The 22,238-nt window shown below is 45.2% G+C and overlaps 1 protein-coding gene across 4 annotated transcripts in view; it reads right to left on the bottom strand.

Moving 5' to 3' along the window:
• Window positions 1-22,238, bottom strand: part of LOC129814175 (partitioning defective 3 homolog) — a gene marked incomplete at its 5' end in the record, with an annotated part of 196,098 nt that overhangs the window by 102,381 nt on the left and 71,479 nt on the right. For 3 of the 4 annotated variants that reach the window (XM_055867063.1, XM_055867065.1, XM_055867064.1), the window contains 8 exon segments: window positions 3,277-3,312; window positions 5,436-5,552; window positions 5,809-5,948; window positions 9,754-9,946; window positions 10,048-10,249; window positions 11,959-12,084; window positions 13,511-13,594; window positions 14,700-14,782. In XM_055867063.1, coding sequence (XP_055723038.1) covers window positions 3,277-3,312; window positions 5,436-5,552; window positions 5,809-5,948; window positions 9,754-9,946; window positions 10,048-10,249; window positions 11,959-12,084; window positions 13,511-13,594; window positions 14,700-14,782 — 981 coding nt within the window. 4 annotated transcript variants of the gene reach the window in all.

Below are 22,238 nucleotides of genomic sequence, written 5' to 3'. Positions count from 1 at the left end.
ACCCTCCCCTAACCCGGACGACGCCGGGCTAATTGTGCCCCGCCTCATGGGTCTCCCGGCCGCAGCCGGCTGCAATACAGCCTGGGATTGAACCCGGGTCTGTCCTGACGCCTCTAGCACTACCTTAGACCGCTGCACCACTCGGGAGGCCATAATGCACTAGTTTTGACCAAAGCCATATGGGCCATGTTTCGAAGTGCACTATATAGGGAACAGGGTGCCATTTGAGACGTAGCCTACATGTATTAGATCAGTGTTGCCCTGCGACGGCAGGTGAAAAGGCAGTTACTTCCTAAATCAGCACAGAGTGACAGAGCGTATAGATCACAGGGCATACCCACCCACGGCCACATTTACTGTTACTTAGGCAGTCCCAAATTAACAGCCCAACTGACTCTCATTCAATATGCTGCACAACAGTCCAAAGTGTTACCTTTGCTTCATGGCTCCTGATTGATTCAGTCCCACAGAGCAGAGGGATGATGTCATGCGGAGGCACTGGGTGCGTCCCAAATGGCACCCTTTGCCCTGTATGGTGCACTACAGGATCACACTACATAGGGACACGGGTGCCATTTGGGACGCACTCACTGTTGTGGGTGGTTACCTCAGTCAGCCAGTGGGGCTTCGTGGCCGACACGGCCTCCCTCACCGAGCAACGCTGGAGAGGGGAACAGTCAGACCTGTGGTTACATTCCACACACACACCAGAGACCACCGCAGGCCTCGTCTTTCCATGGTACCAATGCCACACAAGCAACAAACCCCAGAAATGTCAGCAGGAGTGGCAACTAACCTTGTTCATGGGTGCATCTCAAATGGCACTTTGTTGGCTATATAGTGTATTACTTTTGACCAGGGCCCATAGTGTCAACAGCCCCCATAGTGTCAACAATAGCATGCACCTCTGGGTAACGGCAGACCCCCCAACCCCCACCTCACACAGAGATAATCAATTATTAACAGCGACTTTACGTTTATTAATTATTAACGTTGCCAAAGTGCTGAGCTAATTCATGTGGAGGGTCAAAGTGATGTTGCCTATTGTCTCTGTGTGTTCGACCTGTTTTAGTGAGAGGGGGGATGGGAGAGTGGATGCAGGCTGCTATGGCTTCAAGTGAGGCCTCGGGTTAATTGGTCCAGTACAGAGAGAGCGTGCCGTTTGGCGTGTGGAGCTCTTAGCTTTGTTCCCCCGTCCCCCAGTCTCCCTCCATCCCACCCTGCCTTCCTCCCTCCATCCAGCTACTGGAGGAGGGCCATTCAGATGAGATGGGGGGGGGGGGGCTAATGCGCTAAAACGGTCTCCTACCCGGAAACACAGACTGGTTCCCAAATGGCACCCTATTCCCTATATAGTGCACTACTTTTGACCAGAGCCCATGTTCTGTACTAGTATCAGAGCCTCAGTGCTGCTGTCTGCCTGCCACCACAACAGAACAGTGAAGTTCATGTGTTGTTGAGAGTTGTGTGGAACAAAGCCTCTAACAAGAGATAACATCTGCTGTGTATAATTGTGGAGCCCATTATGGAGGGAATATGCCAGGAAGGAGAGAACAAAGGGATTCATTGGCGAGGATTGTAAAATCATACACGAGAGAGAGAGAGAGAGACAGAGACAGAGAGAGAATGACAGAGAGACAGAGACAGAGAGAGAGCGACAGAGAGAGAGCGACAGAGAGAGAGCGACAGAGAGAGAGCGACAGAGAGAGACAGACAGAGAGAGACAGACAGAGAGAGAGCGACAGAGAGAGAGCGACAGAGAGAGAGCGACAGAGAGAGGTACAGCCTTGAGATCTAAGGTGTAAAACGTGTAGGCCAACTTCATGAAGGAATTCATTGGCGAGGCTTGTAGAATCACACAGGAGTGAGAGATTACTCAGGGATCTAAGGTGCCCAACTCTGGATTGTGTCTCATCTGAGCACAACGATAACACTCCGGAGCCGATCCAAATGAGGCCGTTCTAACAACAGCCATGACACACCTCCTGGTCTGGTATGAATGGTTTACTGGAAAGGGAAGGACCACCCTGAAGTAAAGCCATAGTTAGATCATCAGGAGACGAAGGCACAATGGGTTTGATATGCCAGCTGGGATCATAACCGAGACCGTTCTCCATTTGGCCACCGACCGCGCTTATAAGAATCATGAATGCAGGCAGCTGTCAGGTATCACAGGAGCACAGGGAACGTGGAACGCCCACTCTGGGCTGCTACCTCGCTCTCCAACCGAGGAGCGGGAAGTGAGGAGCAAACTGAACACGTCACAGAAGCACCAAATTAGCTGGTCAATAAAGCTTGAGAATGGCTGGCTGACATAGTTCATAACGAATCACCTTGATAGTATAACAACCCAGAATAACAAACCCTCTGCCTCGTTAAATTAAGGTTCAACAAAATAAATAAAATGTAATTTAAAAAAATAGAGGTGGTGAAAACAACAAGGACCCAATTCTATGTTTAAATACAGTCCTACTACACAGTGGCTCAGTCAATGATGACGTCTCTCTCAGTTGACGTAAAAGCAATGTAAATGGTCTGCCAATGTCCCCAAACAAAGTCAAATAGCACAATGAGCAATCGACCGCATTCAGAGAAAGTCATCGATGACCAGGTTGTTAATGGCACTGCATCACTGGGCGTGTCCCTGAGCAGATTATCAAGTAGTGAAAATACACCCTTCTCTACAGTACTCTACTGAACTCAGTGCATAACGGGACATGCAGAATTGTGCAATAAAGTACATTTAGTTTGACTGCACACATCATACATTAATGTCTTTTGACAACGGTCGACGCTTGACACTTACACACCTGAAAATATCTACCACGTTACTAAGAGGCAAAGCAGAGGACAATCTGAACTGCACTGGAAGTGACGTGCATAGTCTTGGGAGTTTTGTATGCCGTCCTTTACACTACAAAGGACTGTTGAGAGTACAGCTATGTTCTATGCCAGTGTAGGTTGATGCATGGAGCTCCCCCTTCTTTAGACGAAGTAAGTTCCCCTCTACTCAAGCAGTGTCGCAGGCCAACATGCCACAGGAGCCGGGCAGGGTGTTTAGCAGAGGCAGCCAGGGTGGGTGGGTCAGGGACAGTGGTGGCATTAGTGGAGAACAGGCTCAAAGTATTGGCTGGAAGAGAATGAATGGTTTCTTTATATTTGATACCATTCCACTCATTTCAACCACTATCATGAGCCATCCTCCCCTCACCAGCCTCCACTGACTCAGTGTAGGGGACAGGTAACAGGTAAACATAGGGTTTGAGTGACTCTTACCAAATCTCTGGGGTTTTGCATCTGGGGCTCTGCATTCTAGAGGAAACAGGGTGTCAGAAGAAACAGTGGTCAATTACACATGTTAGCAGCAATACTGTACATCAAATCTAACTGAGGGAGGAGCACGTCAGGCACATTCCAATCTGGACCGTGAAGCCAGTTCCACTGCTGATGTTCATCTTCCTCTAATTAAAGACTGATTTAGACCTGGGACACCAGGTGGGTCCAATTCATTGTTCAGGTAAAACAGAAAACCAGCAGTTCTCTGTACCTCCAGGCTCACATTTGAATACCCCTGGAGTAGACTGACAGAAATCCAAACTACCGTCTAATAACCATCATCCATTGACCTAATGTAGACTGTGCAGTAGAAGAGGGCTACCCAGTGTTCACACATTCCAACAGAGTGCATTTCTTTACCAAACTACATACTCACATGTACCACTATAGCCCTTCTGTGGATATTACCAGCATATCAGTAATCATCGCCTGGGGGCTGGGAATAACTCAGAGTAGCTGCTGCTGCTCTCTTCCCCACTACTAGAGTCAGAAGAACCAGGCCTGTGTTCCCCCTGGGGGTAGAAGCGGTTCTCTCTCCGCTGTGTAATATTTATACCCCCCCCCCCCCCCCCCGTCATGTGTGTCAGACGAGATAGCAGACAGATATCTCGAGCTTGCGTCCCAAATGGCACCCTATTCCCTACATAGTGCACTACTGTTGACCAGGGTCCCATAGGGAAAAGGGTGTTCTATTTGGGACACATCCTCCTGAGTGAAAGAAAGGCTCTGGACTAATCAAAAGATGAGTATTGATCCCGATGAGGCCTGGATGAACGCCCCTGGGCTCAACATCTAACTCAGCCCAGCCAGAATGATTGGCCCAGAGTGACAGCCAGCCAATAGGGTGTGTGCGTCTTCAGTTGTAATAACTGTCACTGTTGGTGGGGTTGGTTGAACCTGCTGTTGGGTGCTGGTGCTGATGGCTGGGACCCACTAATGGTGAGAGGAGAAAACTCTGGCCCATTATTATCACAACAGGGGGGATTTAAGTGCTACTCTGTTCTATAACTCAGCCTGGCGCAACAGCCAGGGTGTTAAAGAAGCATACTGATGGTTTGGTTGGGAGATCGTATAGTAGCCAGTGACTTGGGTAGTAAATACTGATCAACCTCAGAAGCACGCTCCAAATGGCTCCCTATTCCCTTTATAGTGCACTACTTTGACCAGGGCCACTGGTCATAAGTAGTGGACTTTGTAGGTAATAGCGTGTCATTTGGAACACAAGCACTATGATTTAGACCTCAGCAATAACACCAGCATTAACTCTCCCTATTCCTTTCATCAGACACACTACCGGAACCCCAGATGTGTTGTTTCATTAAAAAAACATGTGTATTGACAAAACCTTTCAATTAAAACAAATTAAAACACAAAGAAGTGTCTATATAAACACATTACATGGCATGAGCCATTATAATCTCCAACTGAGTAGTCACCCTCTAGTCACTCTGACAACATACCATGTCTGCGTTTCAAATGGCACCCTATTCCCTATTTAGTGCACTACTTTTGAACAGGACCTATTGTGTGGGCTCTGAATCTGATTGATATTCCACACAACAACAAGTGCATTTCTCAGTCTGTCCCTAACCTGCCCGCTTTCTCACCCATCCATCAATCAATCTATCCAATTTGTTCTGAGGGAGCGGAGCGCTACAGGTTCCCACCGAGAATACTTGGATCAGGGAATACGTCCTAAATGGTGCCCTACCCCATACATAGTGCACTACATTTGACCAGGATCCATTGGGCTCTGAGCAAAAGTAGTGCACTATGTAGGGAATAGGATGTAATTTGGGACGTGCACGAGGATAATAAAGAGTAGCGCCGAGACAGAGTAGCACAATCAATCTGCATGCTGCATTGGCATGTTGTGTGAGGAGGAGAATGGAAGGAACACACAATACTTACTGGGGAACTTGGGAGATTAACCGTGACAGGGTATAAGACGCACACAACCACAGGTCCCAAAGACATGCATATTGATGTACACACACACTTTCCTGAGAGTAGGGGACATTATGACAAACGGGGACTCTAAGCATCCTAGAGAGGAGGGAATGTAGAGCGTGCGGTGGTAGGGGAGCAGAGACACCTACCAGGAAGGTCTCCTCCTGCCGTAGCACCACCAGCCCCACAGCTCCTCCCATAGGCGTGGCCCTCAGCAGAGCGACCACTTCCTCCTGGGTCCGACCAACCAAGTCCACTCCATTTACCTGGAACACATACGGCAATTAGTAACATACAGATTCACATTCCGCTTTTGACCCCTAAATCCCACACTGAGGAACACGCTGCCATTCACTTAAACTGATCCCACCAAGACACTATTATGAGCCTAAACAACATGACGTGCCAGACGTCACACCGTATTAGAGGCTAACATAAACCACTGGGAACAGAGATCTAGAAACAGGGTGACCAGACAATGAGAGCGTTTTACTGATGTATCCCCCTGGTCTCAGGTCTCACCTCCAGCAGCCTGTCTCCAGCTTTGAGGCGTCCGTCCTGGATGGCAGCTCCTCGGGGCAGGATGTTCTTCACGTAGATGGGCGCCGAGCCGCCGATGGGGACGTCGCGCGAAGTGATGCTGAAACCCAGACCCTCTGGACCTAAGGGACGAAACAGGAGGGTGTGTACGTGCGAGAATGCCTGACACATTTTGACTCCCCTCATATCACAGGTACAGTCAGATCTACACAGCAGCAAGACATTCTGGCTGTGTTTGAAATCTGTCTTGCCTACTACTTACTAAAACGACATACTGTGTATTAATCATACTTTGTAGTATTTAGATCATACCGTTTAGTGGGAATGTACGCAGTAAGCAACAAATATCAACATACTAGGCTCACCCATACCGAGAATGTGTAATCTAATTTGCAATTGCGTTGCTTCCCGCCATCTGTTCATTTTGCGACCCCTTCTCTTGATTATCAGCTGTTGTCAAACACGTGGGTCGGAAAAGACCATTCTCTTCCTCAATAGCACGCAGCGATTTCTAGATGTAAAGCCAAAATGGCTATGACATCCTGGCATTTAAAGCATACTAAATGTTCGAAATTTCCCTTACTATAAAACGTTTTCAATTCGCATACGCAAAAAGCCTATTTACAACGCAAGTATGGGTATTCAGACATGGCCATAAGGCATTACAAAGTGAAAATGCAACATGGGAAGGATTCTGGACAGCTAGTATGAAAGATTGCGTTTTGTCTCAGTGTTGACCTGCGGAATCCTCCCGGCCTGAATCCAGAGTCCAGAGGTTGAGGATGGTATCCCTCTCTCCTCTCCCGCCGGCACCACAGTCCGATCATTAGGAGAATGTCTGCCAAGCCTAATCCCTCTGTCTGACTGTCTGAGCTGTGTATGGTAATGCAAGCAAGGCAAACACAGAGACGATTCCAGAACTCTCTGAGGATTCTGTTTCAGAGCAATCTAAATCCCCTCCATGTCAATAAGCCAATCAACTTCCCACCATAGGACGGGCACGTATTATAGTTACCGGTAAATGGCATTAGCATTAATGTGTTTCATATGGTACACTGGATCTTTCAAGACACGTTAGCTCAGTCTTTCTAATACCCCAGATTGATTGTGTTAAGAGTTTGGGTTTTGTGAAAAGGCCAGTGAGTTTGTTTTGTTGACATCTTAAAGGGATACGTCAGGATTTCTGCAAAAAAAGCCCTCTATTTAATTCCCCAAAGTCAGATTAACTCGTGGATACCATTTTTATGTCTGCGTGTGCAGTTTGAAGGAAGTTGTTAACTAGCGTTAGCACAATTGCTAACTAGCATTAGCACAATGACTGGAAGTCTATGGTAAAAGCTAGCTGTTACCATAGACTTCCAGTCATTGCGCTGAAAGCTAGTAAGCAACTTCCTTCAAACTGCACACACAGACATAAAAATGGTATCAGACTCTGGGGAAGTAGATAAAGGTCTTCATTGCCAAAATCCTGAAGTATCCCTTTAAGATGTCAACAAACCAACTAAATCTATCCACCAAACAAGGTTCAGTCTGCTGCAGTCAAAACAAAACAAATAAGCCAAAGGCCATGGATGTTATTAACAGTGCTATGTTAATGTAGGCCTCCTTTCAAAAGGAAGTGAATAAAAACCTAATAGTATGATACACACCTGAATGTGATCTGTGGGGACTGTATAAATGGCACCCTATTCCCTACATAGTGCACTACTTTTGACCAGAGCACTATGGGTCGTGGTCAAAAATAGTGCACTATAGCGAATAGGGTGCTGTTTGGGATACATCCATCATACCTGGCCAAGGCAGTGAAGAGATCCCTACAGTGCTAGTGTGCCATACGGAGCGGCCCGTTGATTTTCAACATGCCTTTTGACACAGTGTACACTACGCGGACGATTGGCTGCCTAGCAACAAGCCCTCTGTGTGCCCGTGCCGGCACATACAACTGGTCTTCTATGGCCTGCCTACCTGCCTGCGTGTGTCTCCTATTGCAGAGGCCTGTGCTGTGCCAACTCTGTCCAGCTGTCAGTCACCACATACACTCCAGAGATGTGTTGAAATAGGAATGAATGGATCAATCTGGATCGGGTACACATTTTCTCTCTACCGTTTCAGGCAAAAGTGGGAGGCCTTTTGGCCATCTTTATTGACATTTAAGGCTACATTGAATGATTCTGATGTGTGTGTCTGTTCATTAAAAGAGCAATGAGAAGCGTACAGTACCAGTCAAAATTTTGGACACCTACTCATTCCAGGGTTTCTCTTTATTTTTTTATGTATATTCTAGAATAATAGTGAAGACATTAAAACTATGAAATAACACGTATGGAATCATGTAGCAATAAAGCTCCCGAGTGGCGCAGCGGTCTAAGGCACGGCATCTCAGTGCTTGAGGTGTCACTACAGACCCTGGTTCGATTCCAGGCTGTATCACAACCGGCCGTGATTGGGAGTCCCATAGGGCACCGCACAATTGGCCTAGCGTCGTCCGGGTTTGGTCGGGGTAGGCCGTCATTGTAAATAAGAATTTGTTCTTAACTGACTTGCCTAGTTAAATAAAACATTAAGAAAAGTAAGCAAAAAAGTGTTAAACAAATCAAAATATATTTTATAATTGAGATTCTTCAAAGTAGCCACCCTTTGCCTTGATGATGCAGTTTGAGAGAATGCAAAGCTGTCATGAGGTTGTCACTTGGAATGCATTTCAATTAACAGGTGTGCCAAGAAACACGAGCAAAGGACATTAGACTGCTGGAAATCTGTCCTTTGGTCTGATGAGTCCAAATTTGAGATTTTTGTTTCCGGACACCGTGTCTTTGTGAGACGCAGAGTAGGTGAACGGATGATCTCCGCATGTGTGGTTCCCACCATGAAGCATGGAGGAGGTGGTGTGATGGTGCTTTACTGGTGACAATGTGTGTTTTATTTAGAATTCAAGGCACACTTAACCAGCATGGCTACCACAGCATTCTGCAGCGATACGCCATCAAAACTTGGTCTGTGCTTAGGGACTATAATTTGATTTCCAACAGGACAATGACCAAAAACACACCTCCAGGCTATGTAAGGGCTATTTGACCAAGAAGGAGAGTGATGACCTGGCCTCCACAATCACCCGAACTCAACCCAATTGAGATGGTTTGGGATGAGTTGGACCGCAGAGTGAAGGAAAAGCAGCCAACAAGTGCTCAGCACATATGTGGGAACTCCTTCAAGACTGTTGGAAAAGCATTCCAGGTGAAGCTGGTTGAGAAAATGCCAAGAGTGTGCAAAGCTGTCATCAAGGCAAAGGGTGGCACGTTGAAGAATCTCAAATATTAAATAGATTTTCATTTTTGTTTAAATCTTTTTTGGTTACTACATGATTCCGTATGTGGTATTTCATAGTTTTGATGTCTTCACTATTATTAAAAAGTAAAAATAAAGAAAAACCCTTGAATGAGTAGGTGTGTCCAAACTTTTGACTGGTACTGTATGTATTTATTTTGAAGTGACAGTAATAATATGAATATATCTTTTGAACCAAACAATTTGACAACATCTTCTTTGAAGTCCCAAATAGAAGAATAATTTATTCATACAACTTCATCACACAAACCTAAACACAAGTTATTCTTCTTCTGAGAGGCTGAGAAGCTAAATTCTTAGAATAAGGGAAGGAAAGAATGCAATTTTCTCAGACCCACCATGGCTGGAGAGGATTACAGCGATGCTTTCTCTGTCGGGCTAATCACAAACCACCTCTGTGAAGAATGGATTTCCGACCATTCAATATGTAGGACCAGGAGCTTTTCCTGACCACATGAACTGACCTGAAAAAAAACAACCTCTGGGCCTTGGGATGGCCACAGTCAGGAAAAGCTCACGGCCCTCCTGAGGTTAAACAGATGCTGATCTTTAGGTGTGTGTGTGTGTGGGATGGATGCTGACCTTTCTTGAGCTGGATGTTGAGTCTCCTGCCAACCTTTTTAGTGAAGCCCGCCGTGGGGGTTGAGTTGAGCACCCTGTGAGGGGAGGGGGCGTGGCCGGATGGGGGCTTGCCCATGGAGCCCCCATGGGGGTGGGGTAGAGGGGTGTAGGCGTCGCCCTGCTCCGGGTGAGGGTGGGGATGGGGACCACGGGACTGTGAATTAAGATAAGACAGTATTTTATTGTCTGTTTTCACAGGAATGTGCCTTGCATTCTAAAAGCAACGACAGCGAATATAGAAAAACAGAGAGAGACCTGTGGGGTGTGGTCCAGGCCTGAGGTGGTGCTGCCTCTCTCGCTAGCTAGGGAGTCGGGGCTGAAGCGTCCAGAGGAGTAGGCCACGTTGGGGTTCCTCTCGCTGTGTGACAGCTGCTCGTACTGGGCCTTCATCAGGTTGGGAACCACGTGGAACATGATGACCGGGGAACGCATGGCCTGGCGGAACATGTTCTGGGCTCTGAGGGAGACAGAACCAAAACAACAGTCAATCAACCAGTGTGGCAAAATCACGGGTAATTTCTCTAACATTCCTTTGGGTTTTCTGGAAACCTGAATCATCCAAAACCAGGTTTTGGGAAAGTTACTGGAATTTTGCAACCCTACAGTCAAAACAGGGCTGGTGGATCACGCAGACACGTTACACACTAGTGGTGGTCCACCTGCACTGTGTATCAGTGATTAAAGCCTGTTGAAAGTAACCATGTACAGCTTTAGAATAGGTTTGCCAGGTTTTATCATGTAATCCCTCAATTGGCTACAGATGAAAGGAATGGGCTTTTCATAGAATGATTGGAGAGAAATCCTTTTCAACCCCTTCAACATGAGGTAAGGTAGGTGTGAACTGAAAACATCTATTGAGTGTAATGTTGCCGTAGCAGGAGGCTTGTTCGCCACACCTGTTACAGTACAGTAAAGTTGACTTTGCTAGTCATCTCGGATGCGCTCCCAATGGCACCCTAGGCCAGGGGCTATAGGGCTCTGGGCAAAAGCAGTGTACTATATAGGGCATAGGGTGCTATTTGGGATGTAGATATCTCCTCTCAAAAAAAAGCTGAACAGACATCATAACCCCACTCCCAAAGACCCTGCAATTCCTTGCCAAAATTCCTATCTGTTTTCCCAGCCACTAATAATATTCCCAAAGGAAATGGCTATCGCCCAGTGACTTCCCAATTTCAGGCTAGATCAAGTCCCAGACAAGATGTAATCTGTTTCCCATCCCAGGTTATTTACTGGGGTTGAATTAAATATATGAAAACAGACAGTTTTACACATGCTAAATGTCAGAAAAGCTTATATGTTATATCTTTAAGGATTGGGCTGGGAGGGCTATAGTATAGCCATAGGTTTATTGTGAGTGAGTGAGTGCGCACAGAAAATCCATGACAGTAGTGCCTATGCTTCTGAAAAGCACAAAACCTGAAACAGCCCGTTGATGTTGACATAGACATACAGTAGACCACAGAGTAGAAAGAGAGACTTAACATTGTATTCAGAAGCTTTAGCTAGAATGAATAGAATGGGCTCCCCATTCAAGGCAATGACACCATAATGGCAGGCCATTATGAGTGTACCCACAGGCGTAAAGCAGGAAGTACTCATTCTATTTCTATGGAACAGTATCTGCAGCAGAGTGGGATGGGAAGAAGCAGCAGTTAGCTAGGGTGTTAGGATCTGGTCAGACAGAGGAGCTGAGGACGAGAGAGAGAGACAGATCACTGAAAACCAGAAGCTATGGAAGTTAAGCAGTGGTAGTGAGGGAGCCAATGGAGCTGCGAGACAAAGGAATGGATGCTGAGTAGGTAGCACCTACTGAAGGTAGGCTTGACCTAAGAGTCAAACAGGGAGGGGTTAGTATTCACAGCAGACGATGGAGCTGATAGATATATGGGGATATTGAAAGGATTGAAGGTATGGAGAGGACAGAGGCTGAGAGGAATGGCAGCCAGCCTCCATTTTACAAAGACCCAACAGTAGGATCAACCTAGGAGTCAAACAGGAACGAGGTTAGCTTTGCAACAGACAGCGGCGGCAGAAGAGGCCCTGCTCCGGTTAGAAGACAGAGCCGTGGAGAGGAGATGGAGGGAGAGGAGCAGGGGAGGGACTGGCGGGCAGGGGGCTCAGGACCGGTGGTCCACCCCGGCTCGGTAGATACAGGTGTCTTACTGTTCAAAATGGATGTTCCGCAGGTCTCCATTATTAATGCGTACGATGCAGTCGTTCTCCTGGAACAGACCCTGCTCCTGCGCCTTGCCTCCCCTCTCCAGGCGCTTGACCAACAGGCCTAGAGTCCTGGAAACATTCAGAAGCAGAAATTGGTTTAATGCTGCTGGCAGCTGTGCAAGAGGCCTCAGGGTTCAAAATGAGACTCAGAGCAGGCCTGGGAAGAGATCTACTGAAGCTTTACAGCAAACGTCTAGGCTCTACATCACCAACACTTTACTGTAGCAACATGTCCTTCATGTCATCTGCATCCTCACTGAGGCCACTGGCGAACACTGGTTGGTGTATGGTTTTAATATCCATTTTAGGCATTTAGAATTGAGCATTTTAAGCATCTTAACCAGTGACTTAAATTAGTGAGTGCAAACATTTTCATTGTTTTTTGCTGGCTGAGTGTGAGATATGAGAGGGGCTATTTGTGGTGTTATGTTTGTCAGTTCTAATTCTGGTGACTCAATGAAAGTGTATTTTCTTCTGTCTTCCAAAACATTAAGTGCATGGGTCTAGTTGCTATAGTGAGGTGTGCTTGTTTTTTCTCTTATCTGAATTCCAAGTTCAGCTCCTGACTGAACTGTCAAATGCCAAACATGATCATTCTGACAGGAGAAATGGTCAGGTCGACAGTAAGACGTGGGACTTAGAGAAATGCTGCTCCGTCACATTTGAGTTCGGGAAGCCCTCAGATGTCAGGACAGTAATCCGCCATAGTAAACCTCCTCCAGGCTTCCTGACTGCTAAACAATGCTGACTTCGCTGAAATATTGAATGCCGAGTAGGCCAGGGTTCAATGTAAATCAACCAAATTACCATAAATGTGCTAAAACTATTCAAACATAACTTCATATTCACAGGTATGTAGACACACTGCGAGATGCCGTGGCTTTCCCAAAATCCCCCGCTTTTCCAGAACTTCTGCTGGAAGACTCTCTGAATCTGGAGGGAATAAGCTAGCCTGGGTACCAGTCTGTTTATGCTATCATGCCACTCCTTGCCACTCCTTGTCCTGTTTGGCATGACAAGGAGTTGACATGGCAGCACAAACAGATTTGGGACCAGGAACTGTAAACCTAAGTCTGTGCTAGTGGACATAAGTGCAAGACCAGTAAATAAATGATTCCGTCTCTTCTGAGACGTATGTGGAACTGAAATGTGTATGACGCAACCTTCACATCATGTCAAATCCTTTAGACGGGAGTCACGGAGGAACATGACAGTCACCTGCAAACACTGAACAACCATGATTGATCACTGTAAACTAGCTAATCACTTCATGATGTGTGAGCATGAGGTGTATGAAGTGTAGATCCATGTGTAGTGTGTGTGTAGTGTGTGTGTTGTACTGGGGCACATGAGGAGGATGCAGGGGCCATGGCAGACTAAGCTCTCTCCCTCCCTCTCCGTCTGTCCCCCCCCCCCCCCCTCCCTCCGAGTGTCAGGCCTGCATAGCGTCACTGCTGTCTGTCTGTCAGGTGCTGTAATAGTGGGAAGGCTTTACCTGCGGTCCCGGGCACTGAAAGGTACTACATGGATCCCCAAGGGCCCGCCATCATTGGAGACTTCTACCAGCTTTACAATGTCACTGTGAGACAATGATGGATGAGGAGAGGGTGAAACCACATACGGGCAAAACAACTGGAAGTAAGGAAGGGGGAAGAAACCATGACAAACGGAGCAGGCAGAAATGAATAGAAAACATGTCTGTCTGAAGCACTAGGGATGAACGTCACACCAGGGCTTCTCCCCACATCCCAGGTCACAGAAACGCATCATTCAGGACCCAGTTCTAAGGAGTGTCAAGGTAGGTTTCCATAAATACTACGTATACATATTTGTACATATCATATAAATCTATACACATATTTCTAAACCTTCAGATGGTCTTTCAGATTTCGATTTCCCCCCCAGATATGGTTTCGATTTCGATTTGATAGTTCTATTCAGTGAATTGTATCAAATGTGTTTTAAAACATTGTTGTTCTTGTGTTCTTTGACCTGTAACCCATTGACTTTCCATAGTGTTTCTGTTTCCTGTAGGATAAAGGTAGTACGCATACGAACAACATCGTTGTACTGCTTTGAGAGGTGGGGAAACCGTCCTTATTGGGTGAAATAATATCCGCGACATACTGTACCTGCAGATTAGACTGGAGGCATGCAAGAGAGTTAACGACAGTTAGAAAACAACAAGAGTGATTCATATCACCAAGACAATGGAACAGCACATGGGTCAGTTTTATGGTTGATGATGATGATGTTTGGTTCACTCGAGTTCCACAACGAACGTTAGCCAGGGGTTTAAAAAGACTTTCTCCAAACCTGTTGAATGAAATATTACCTGTCCTGAATCTAGAAATATGATTTACATGAATTACAACATGGAGAAGAAACGGTAGCAGCAGTGGTGTGTGGTTAGGTTCTGCTCAGAGGTTTTAGGTAGTTAACTGGCACTCATTCTCCTGCTACATGTGAATGCTACTTCCTTTACTTGTCAGTGATCAACATCAGGTGATCAGAGAGGTAGTTAGGTTGAGGCAGAAGCAGGCCCAAAAGCCCTGGATAGATCCCAAATTGCACGCTATTCACTATATAGTGGGCTATATTCCATAATTCTATATAGGGAATAGGGTGCCAATTGGGACGTATAGTCCTCTATCTGTAATTGAAAAACTTTCTGAGGAACTTACTCTAGGGACCTCAGAGGGGTATGGTCCATACAGGAATCAGCTCGGCCAATCGGCTCGATCCTGCTGTTCTCCTCCTCCTCATCCTGCAAAACACAAGACAACAGCCATAGAATTACATATAGAACTCCTATATTGATTTATAGGATCTCTGTGACAGCACTTGGACATCCCATCAAACCAAGCCTCTGGAGTCCTAGCGGAACAGACGTTGAACGATGTTCCATTCCACGCCCAAATGAGTGGTATGGTTTAAATCATTCAAAAACGGCAAGTAGGAAACATGACCCAGACAGGTAACCCACATAACAGTCCCTATTAGAGCCTGTGTATTTGCTGCTATTCAAACCTGAAAAAAATGGCCAGGTAGACACGACAGGTGCGGCTCTCCTTTGAAAATGCACAAAGCCCTACACCCCCCTCAGTCTGCCATCTCTCACTGTGCCCCGACTCTGGACATGGTTCCTATTGTCCTGTATATCTTCTGTCTCCTTAGAGCCAGGACTACGGAGTGACTCAGGAGACCTAGAGAGCGCACGCGAGAGAGCCGACAGCGAAACCGGAGAAGTGGGGGAGCCACGGCAACAGCAGCCACGGCAACAGCTCGCCTCAGTATTAAAAATGATGGCTGTGTCGGTCATGAAATTGTAGATGGCGTTTATTTTTCTTTACCTGTCATGACTTATTTTATTTTCATGACGTTCTTCATCCATAACTGTCGGTTATACGGTTAGACTGTCATTGTTGCCATGACAGTGTACTGTTTGCTGGTGAGAGGTGGTGGGGGCTACGCTGCCTGTCTGAACCACAGTCCTGTTGTCCTTCAGACTAAGCTCACAGTGGCTACAGAGCATGTCTCATAGAAACGTGTCCTATGCTTAACGTCTTTATGATAGGGGGCAGCATTTTCACTTTTGGATGAATTGTGCCCTCATAGTGAACTGCCTCCTACTCTGTCCCAGATGGTAAAATATCCATACTATTATTACTATTGGATATAAAACACTCTGAAGTTTCTAAAACTGTTTGAATGATGTCTGTGAGTATAACAGAACTCATATGGCATGCAAAAACCTGAGAAAAAAATCCAAACAGAAAGTGAGAATTCTGAGACTGGTCAATGTTCAACTCATCGCCGATTCAATTCCCTGTAAGATATGGATCTGTTCTTCTGATCTTCCTACGCCTTCCACTAGATGTCAACAGTGTGTAGAACGTTGAATGAAGCTTATACTGTGATGTTGAGCCGGATGGGAGCTGTTTCAGTCATTGGTCTGGCAGAGTGCCAGTTCCTGGTCATGCGCTTTCCTCATAATATCGCCTTGCGTTCCATAACTTCTACAGACATGAAGGAATGCTCCGGTTGGAACGTTATTGGATATATATGATAACATCCTGAAGATTGATTCTCTACTTAGTTTGACCAGTTTATTCGACCTGTTATATAACTTTTTGAAGTTTTCGTCCGAGTTTGCCTGTATCTGCGCAAGCGTTTGGACATGTGCACTAAACATGCTAGCAAAAGTAGCTACTTAGACATAAGTAATGGACATTATCGAACAAAACAACAATTTATTGTGGAACTAGGATTCCTGGGAGTGCATTCTGAAGAAGATGATCAAAGGTAAGGGAATATTTATGATGTCATTTCGTATTACTGTGGACTCCAACATGGCGGAGAAATGTTGTTTTTATCTGAGCGCCATCTCAGATTATTGCATGGGGTGCTTTTTACGAAATTGTTTTAAAAACATCTGACACAGCGGTTGCATTAAGAACAAGTGTATCTTTAATTACATGTAAAACATGTATCTTTATTTAAAGTTTATGATGAGTATTTCTGTTATTTGACGTGGCTCTCTGGAAATTTCTCCGGATATTTTGGAGGCATTTCTGAACATGGCGCCAATGTAAACCGAGATTTGTTGATATAAATATGCACATTATTGAACAAATCATAAATGTATTGTGTAACATGATGTCTTCTGAGTGTCATCTGATGAAGATCATCAAAGGTTAGTGATTCATTTTATCTCTATTTCGGCTTTTTGTGACTACTATCGTTTGTTGGGAAAATGGCTGTGTTTTTCTGTGGCTATGTACTGAGCTAACATAATTGTTTGGTGTGGTTCCCCCGTAAATCCTTTTAAAAATCAGACATGTTGGCTGGATTCACAACATGTGTAGCTTTAATTTGGTGTCTTTCATGTGTGATTTCATGAAAGATTGATTTTTATAGTAATATATTTGAATTTGGCGCGCTACATTTTTTCTGGTTTTTGGCCAAGTGGGACGCACCGTCCCACATATCCCAGAGAAGTTAACAGGAGTTATGGGTTGTCATTTGTTTTCTGAGCGCGATTAAGAGGTTTGAGACGCCGTGGGTTACACGTAAATGATATTGTGTAGACAGAGAAAGGGTAGCGCAGCCTTTCTCCAAAGAAAGAAACTGACAGAGAGGGTGATATTTATGAAAAGGTAAAGAAAAATACAATATTCACATTCTATTCCCCAAGACAACACTATGTTCCTTGAAGAGGATGTGAATCACATTCACCATCACAGATGCCTCGGGCGAGTCCCACTGCCACATTTCAATAGCAGCTTCTCTAAGGACTTCTGTTTTATTCATTGAATGACAATTCCATTTTCCTAACCTGTGCAGTGGGCCCTGGTCAAAAGAAGTGACTATAACATGAAATAGTGTGGCATTTGGGATGCAGACATTGTCTCTCCCCCCAGGCAAGGCACAGGGACAGGGAGCGAATGTTGAGGGGAAAGTTGCAGACACTGTCTGTTCTCCATCATTAAACTATTGGCTCGGGGCAAAAGGGCCCCACAACGCACCCACCCAGCATCTGGCTCAAGATGGTGGTTGGGACTTGCGAGTGATTTGAGTTACTCAAATATGTTGTCTGCAAAAACTAACATAATTTGATCAAACTACAGTAGATACACATTCTGCTGGTTATTGCTGCTGGCTATTGCTGGCTCAAGATGGTGGTTGATACTTGATGGTGATATGAGTGACTCAAATATGACCGTTTGCACTTCAGATACGCATATACAGCATACTCAATAACCCTACAGCAACTAAAAGAGACTTTCAAGACTGTCAAAAGTCACTTAAAAACACAACATGGCACTACCCTCCTCCTGTGCCAACAGGACATACATTTCCTCCCAACCTAACCAAGTGGTTAGAACACTATATATGCAAGTCAGGGCTGGGGTTTAATGGCTACCGGGAAGACAAGGCAGGCTACAGGCAGGTAGGTAGCGCAGGCCGTAGCGCAGGCCGTGGCTGAGTCCCAAATGGCACTACTCCCTTTATCACAGGACAGGCCGAGTTTTCTTTTTCAGCCGAGTCATTGTTTGTTTCCTCATCTTAGTAATCTACCCCAACGACACTTGGGCCTGTGGGCTCATTCAACTTGAATAGTAAAATCAATCCAAGTCTGTCCCCCCCATCTAGCTCTCAGTGTAAATTAAGTGGCCTGTGTAGCAGACGGGCAGACTGTACTTAATGAAGTGTGCTCCTGCTGGAAATGGACTGCTGATTGTTTACGGATACACACAGACAAGCACCCACAGAGACACGGAAACACACGCAAGCCTTCAAATACCTACAGGAGTCTTTAATAAATCTAATAGAGAGAGACTAGCAGGTCCTGTGTCACTGGCTTGGTAACCCCTCTCAGGAAACCCCTCTTAAAGCTGGAATCCTTAGTCGCTACATTCATTTTTTGACTTAAAAATTAATTATATATGCCCATTCAGGAATATAACTTATAAATGCCTCATGGGCTTAGGTCAACTGACATACTTCATCAGAACCCAAAATACTAGCTTGTTTTAACAACATTTGTAAATAATGGAAACAAAGAATGTATAGCCTGGTTTAAACTATAATGGATGGTCAGTCCTTGTATCCATAGCTATGTCTATGAATTTGAGAGTGATTGCATTTCTCCAGGCCCATCCCTCAGCTTTTTACCACAACACAGGGTGTCCGCTTTGCTATCGTTTCAATTGAGGATTCTAGCTTTAAGGCTAGATTTGGTTCCATTTCTGGGGAAGTGAGACAGTATGTATACAGAGTACCCCAGGTGTTCTTAGGATCATTAAGGAGCACTATATTCAATTACAACTACTAGTGAATTAAATTAAGTCTCACAGTCAAGCAGACTGCCAATACTGCACACATCATTGCCACTGCTACTATCTTAAACAGGCCTCATTTTTCCTGCTAGACTGGCAATTATGAAGGCAACATACCAAGCTGTTGACTACTAGCTAGCTAGGCACATACAGCGCATTAGGAAAGTATTCAGGCCCCTTGACTTTTTCCACATTTTGTTACGTTACAGCCTTATTCTGAAATGGATTATATGAATTGTTTTCCTCAATCTACACACAATACCCCATAATGACAAACATAAAAACAAAATATGAAAAAATACCTAATTTACATTATTCAGAGCATTTGCTATGATACTCAAAATTGAGCTCAGGTACATCATGTTTCCATTGATTAACCTTGACATGTTCCTACAACTTGGAGTGCACCTGTGGTAAATTCAATTTATTGGACATGATTTGGAAAGTCACACACCTGTCTATATAAGGTCCCACAGTTGATAGCGCATGTCAGAGAAAAAACCAAGTCATGATGTCGAAGGAATTCTCCGTAGAGCTCAATTTTGAGTCTCATAGCAAATGCTCTGAATACTTGTAAATAAGGTATTTGTTTTTTATTTTTTATAAATTTGCAAAGATGTAAAAAAAAAAAATAATAATAATAATTCTATAGTGTATAGATGGATAAAAATATTTTTTTCTCATCAATATTAGAATAAGTCTGTAACGTAACAAAATGTGGGAAAAGTAAAGGGGTCTGAATACTTTCGATTGCACTGTACACACTTTCCTGTCGACTGGCAGAAAAACACAAAAAAACACTGACAGGATGACGTTGACAGGATACCGGGTGTCCTTAGCCCAGTCTGAGACAGACAGTGTAAAGCAAAGGAAACTCTGACTGCCTGGTGTACTGTCTGTATATAAACAGGCAATGAGAGTGGAGGGCCAGCCCAAAGAAAAACACCCAGCTAAGCCGTTTTCAGAGCAGCCAGCAGAGCAATAACAATACGGAGGCGCAAAATGAGATTTCCAGTCTCTACTCTCAAAAGCTCCATCTGCGATCCACTTAATTCCCGAGCAGCCATTTCCGATATCCAGACAATCACTGACAGAGCAGCGAAGGGGCGGAGCACATATCAACATGACACACAGACTATTCATCTGCATAGCAATGACTTCTGCAGTAAACAAAACCAGACTAATCATAGAATGTGGAGATACGGCACATTTGGGAAATGTTCAGATACTGTTCCCTTGTCCCAGAAAGTGTGAGAAAAGACAGATATTTTAAATGCTGTTTTAATGAGTGTAGCTGAGAGGGGATATATGTCCATGACCTGCAGCGAGTGAACAGAGAGGGTGTAAGTTTTCCTTGCTGAGGTCAAGCTCTCCTTTATACATAAACGTAGCTTAGTGGTTTCCTCCTCTGACCTAGTCGGACTACCACTTCAGAGTCCCGGTACAGTATATACTTCTTCCCCGAGACCGGTTTAGCTTATTTTTACAGGAATCCTGAGTTGACATAGGCGCTGGTCCAACAAATACCGGCAGTTGTGATGTTTGGTGTTTAAACTAAACACAATCAACATGATCAGTAGAACTAGTCAGCCGGGGGGGGGGGGCTGGTGGTGGCAGTTCTGACACAGGACGTAATGGGAAGCATATGAGACGTGGCATTGCATCAGCTGGACGCACACACAGACGCACGCACAGTCGCACACATACATGGCAGTGGAGTGCGGTGACAATGAGAGTCTGAGCAGAGCGAAGGTGGGATCCTTCATATGAGCTTCTTGATCATATCAAAGTTGGGTAGGACCACACACCTCATATACGCAGTACAAATAAATACCATAATCATATGCTTAGATGTTTAGCTGTATTTTTCTAGACCTGACTGACTATGTAATATTGCATTGTTTCGACCAGTTTAGGGTGTGAATTCCAAGAAGTGATTATGGTCTCCCCATTGAGCGGCAGTGGTTACGACCCAAATGGTACCCTAGTCCTAGGGCTCTGGCCAAAAATGGTGCACTACAATGGGAATAGGGTGCCATTTGGGACGCATAGTGTGTGTCTACTGTGGCTCGCTGGGGGGGGGGGGGGGTAATGAAGCTGTTGTGAGACTGTTTGCATGGAGGGAGCTATTTCTCACTCCACTGAGCACATCAAAAACCCTAAACAGGAATTAACAGGCGTGTATGTACTAGCCAAGGTGAGGACGAATCAGAGAACAAAGGATGCATAGTTTCACACATCGGAGAGGAGAAATTCATATATGTATGCAGAGAATCACACACACACACACACACAGGAAATTCCCCCTGCATGTTGAAGAAATTCCTCTACAGATAAGCTATGGAGCAACGAAGGTCACATCAGCGTTAGACTTGGTTTACATGAAGCATTTACTAAAGGCAGATTGAAGTGATGTTTCAGAGTAACTGCACTGTGATGCAGGCAGGAACACTTGTCAGGTTAACTGAGCATTCCTTGTGTGAATAAGAGACCAAATAACCGTAAAAACGGAAAGCTGAGAGAGGGGGGAGAGAGGAGATGGGGAGATTCTGTGAGAGCGAGAGAACGAAAGAGAGCAAGAAAGAAGGAGCGAAAAAGAGAGATAATTGTCACAAGATGCCCATTACCCACACAACTAGTCTTGTGGCTGAGGGAGAAACAAGTCATGCTGTATGATGGCTGCCTTTGGGTTTGCAGGGAAGAAACATGTTGGTCTTTAGACTAGTGGGAGATCAGAGAAAGTACAGCTTTGTCGCTCAGAGAGAAGACTAGTGGCTCCACACTTCTCCTAGGTTCTCATTCCGTACTTTAGATAGCACTGCTTTGTTTGTGAAGCACGTCAAGGAATTTCACCTTTGTGGCTCCTCACTTTTCAACAGTCAGTCTGTTCTGTTTCACTGTAGCATCAAACACCAAGCCAGAGAAAACACAGTGAGGGAAGGAGAGAGGCCAAGGAGTCACCAGTAGTTGAGACAAAGGACTTTGTGAAACATGCACTAGTCTGATTGCTCAGATTATACATTGAGATAAGCCTTCTGTCAAGAGCCAATCCAACAACTCTAACAGAGGGTTTTATAACCAGCATTAGTTTTGTCTACACTGGCTTCCTGTACATGTCTATGGCTGGTGATGATGCACACAGCTGTGCTTAAGGAGATATAGGTCAGGAGAGTTCAGCAAGACTGCGTCCCAAATGGCACCTTATTCCATACATAGTCACTACTTAGAACACGGATTATAAAGACAGAACCAGCCACGTCGTGGACACCGACATCTTGCTCCCGGACAAATGAACACCTTCTTCACCCACTGAGGATAGCACAGTGCCACCGACACAGGCTGCTCCCGAGGACTGTGAGCTCTCGTTCTCCGTGGTCGACG

This window comes from Salvelinus fontinalis, chromosome 17 (assembly GCF_029448725.1).
Source record: "Salvelinus fontinalis isolate EN_2023a chromosome 17, ASM2944872v1, whole genome shotgun sequence".
Classification (NCBI taxonomy): domain Eukaryota; kingdom Metazoa; phylum Chordata; class Actinopteri; order Salmoniformes; family Salmonidae; genus Salvelinus; species Salvelinus fontinalis.
This window is presented reverse-complemented; position numbering and strand designations above follow the sequence as displayed.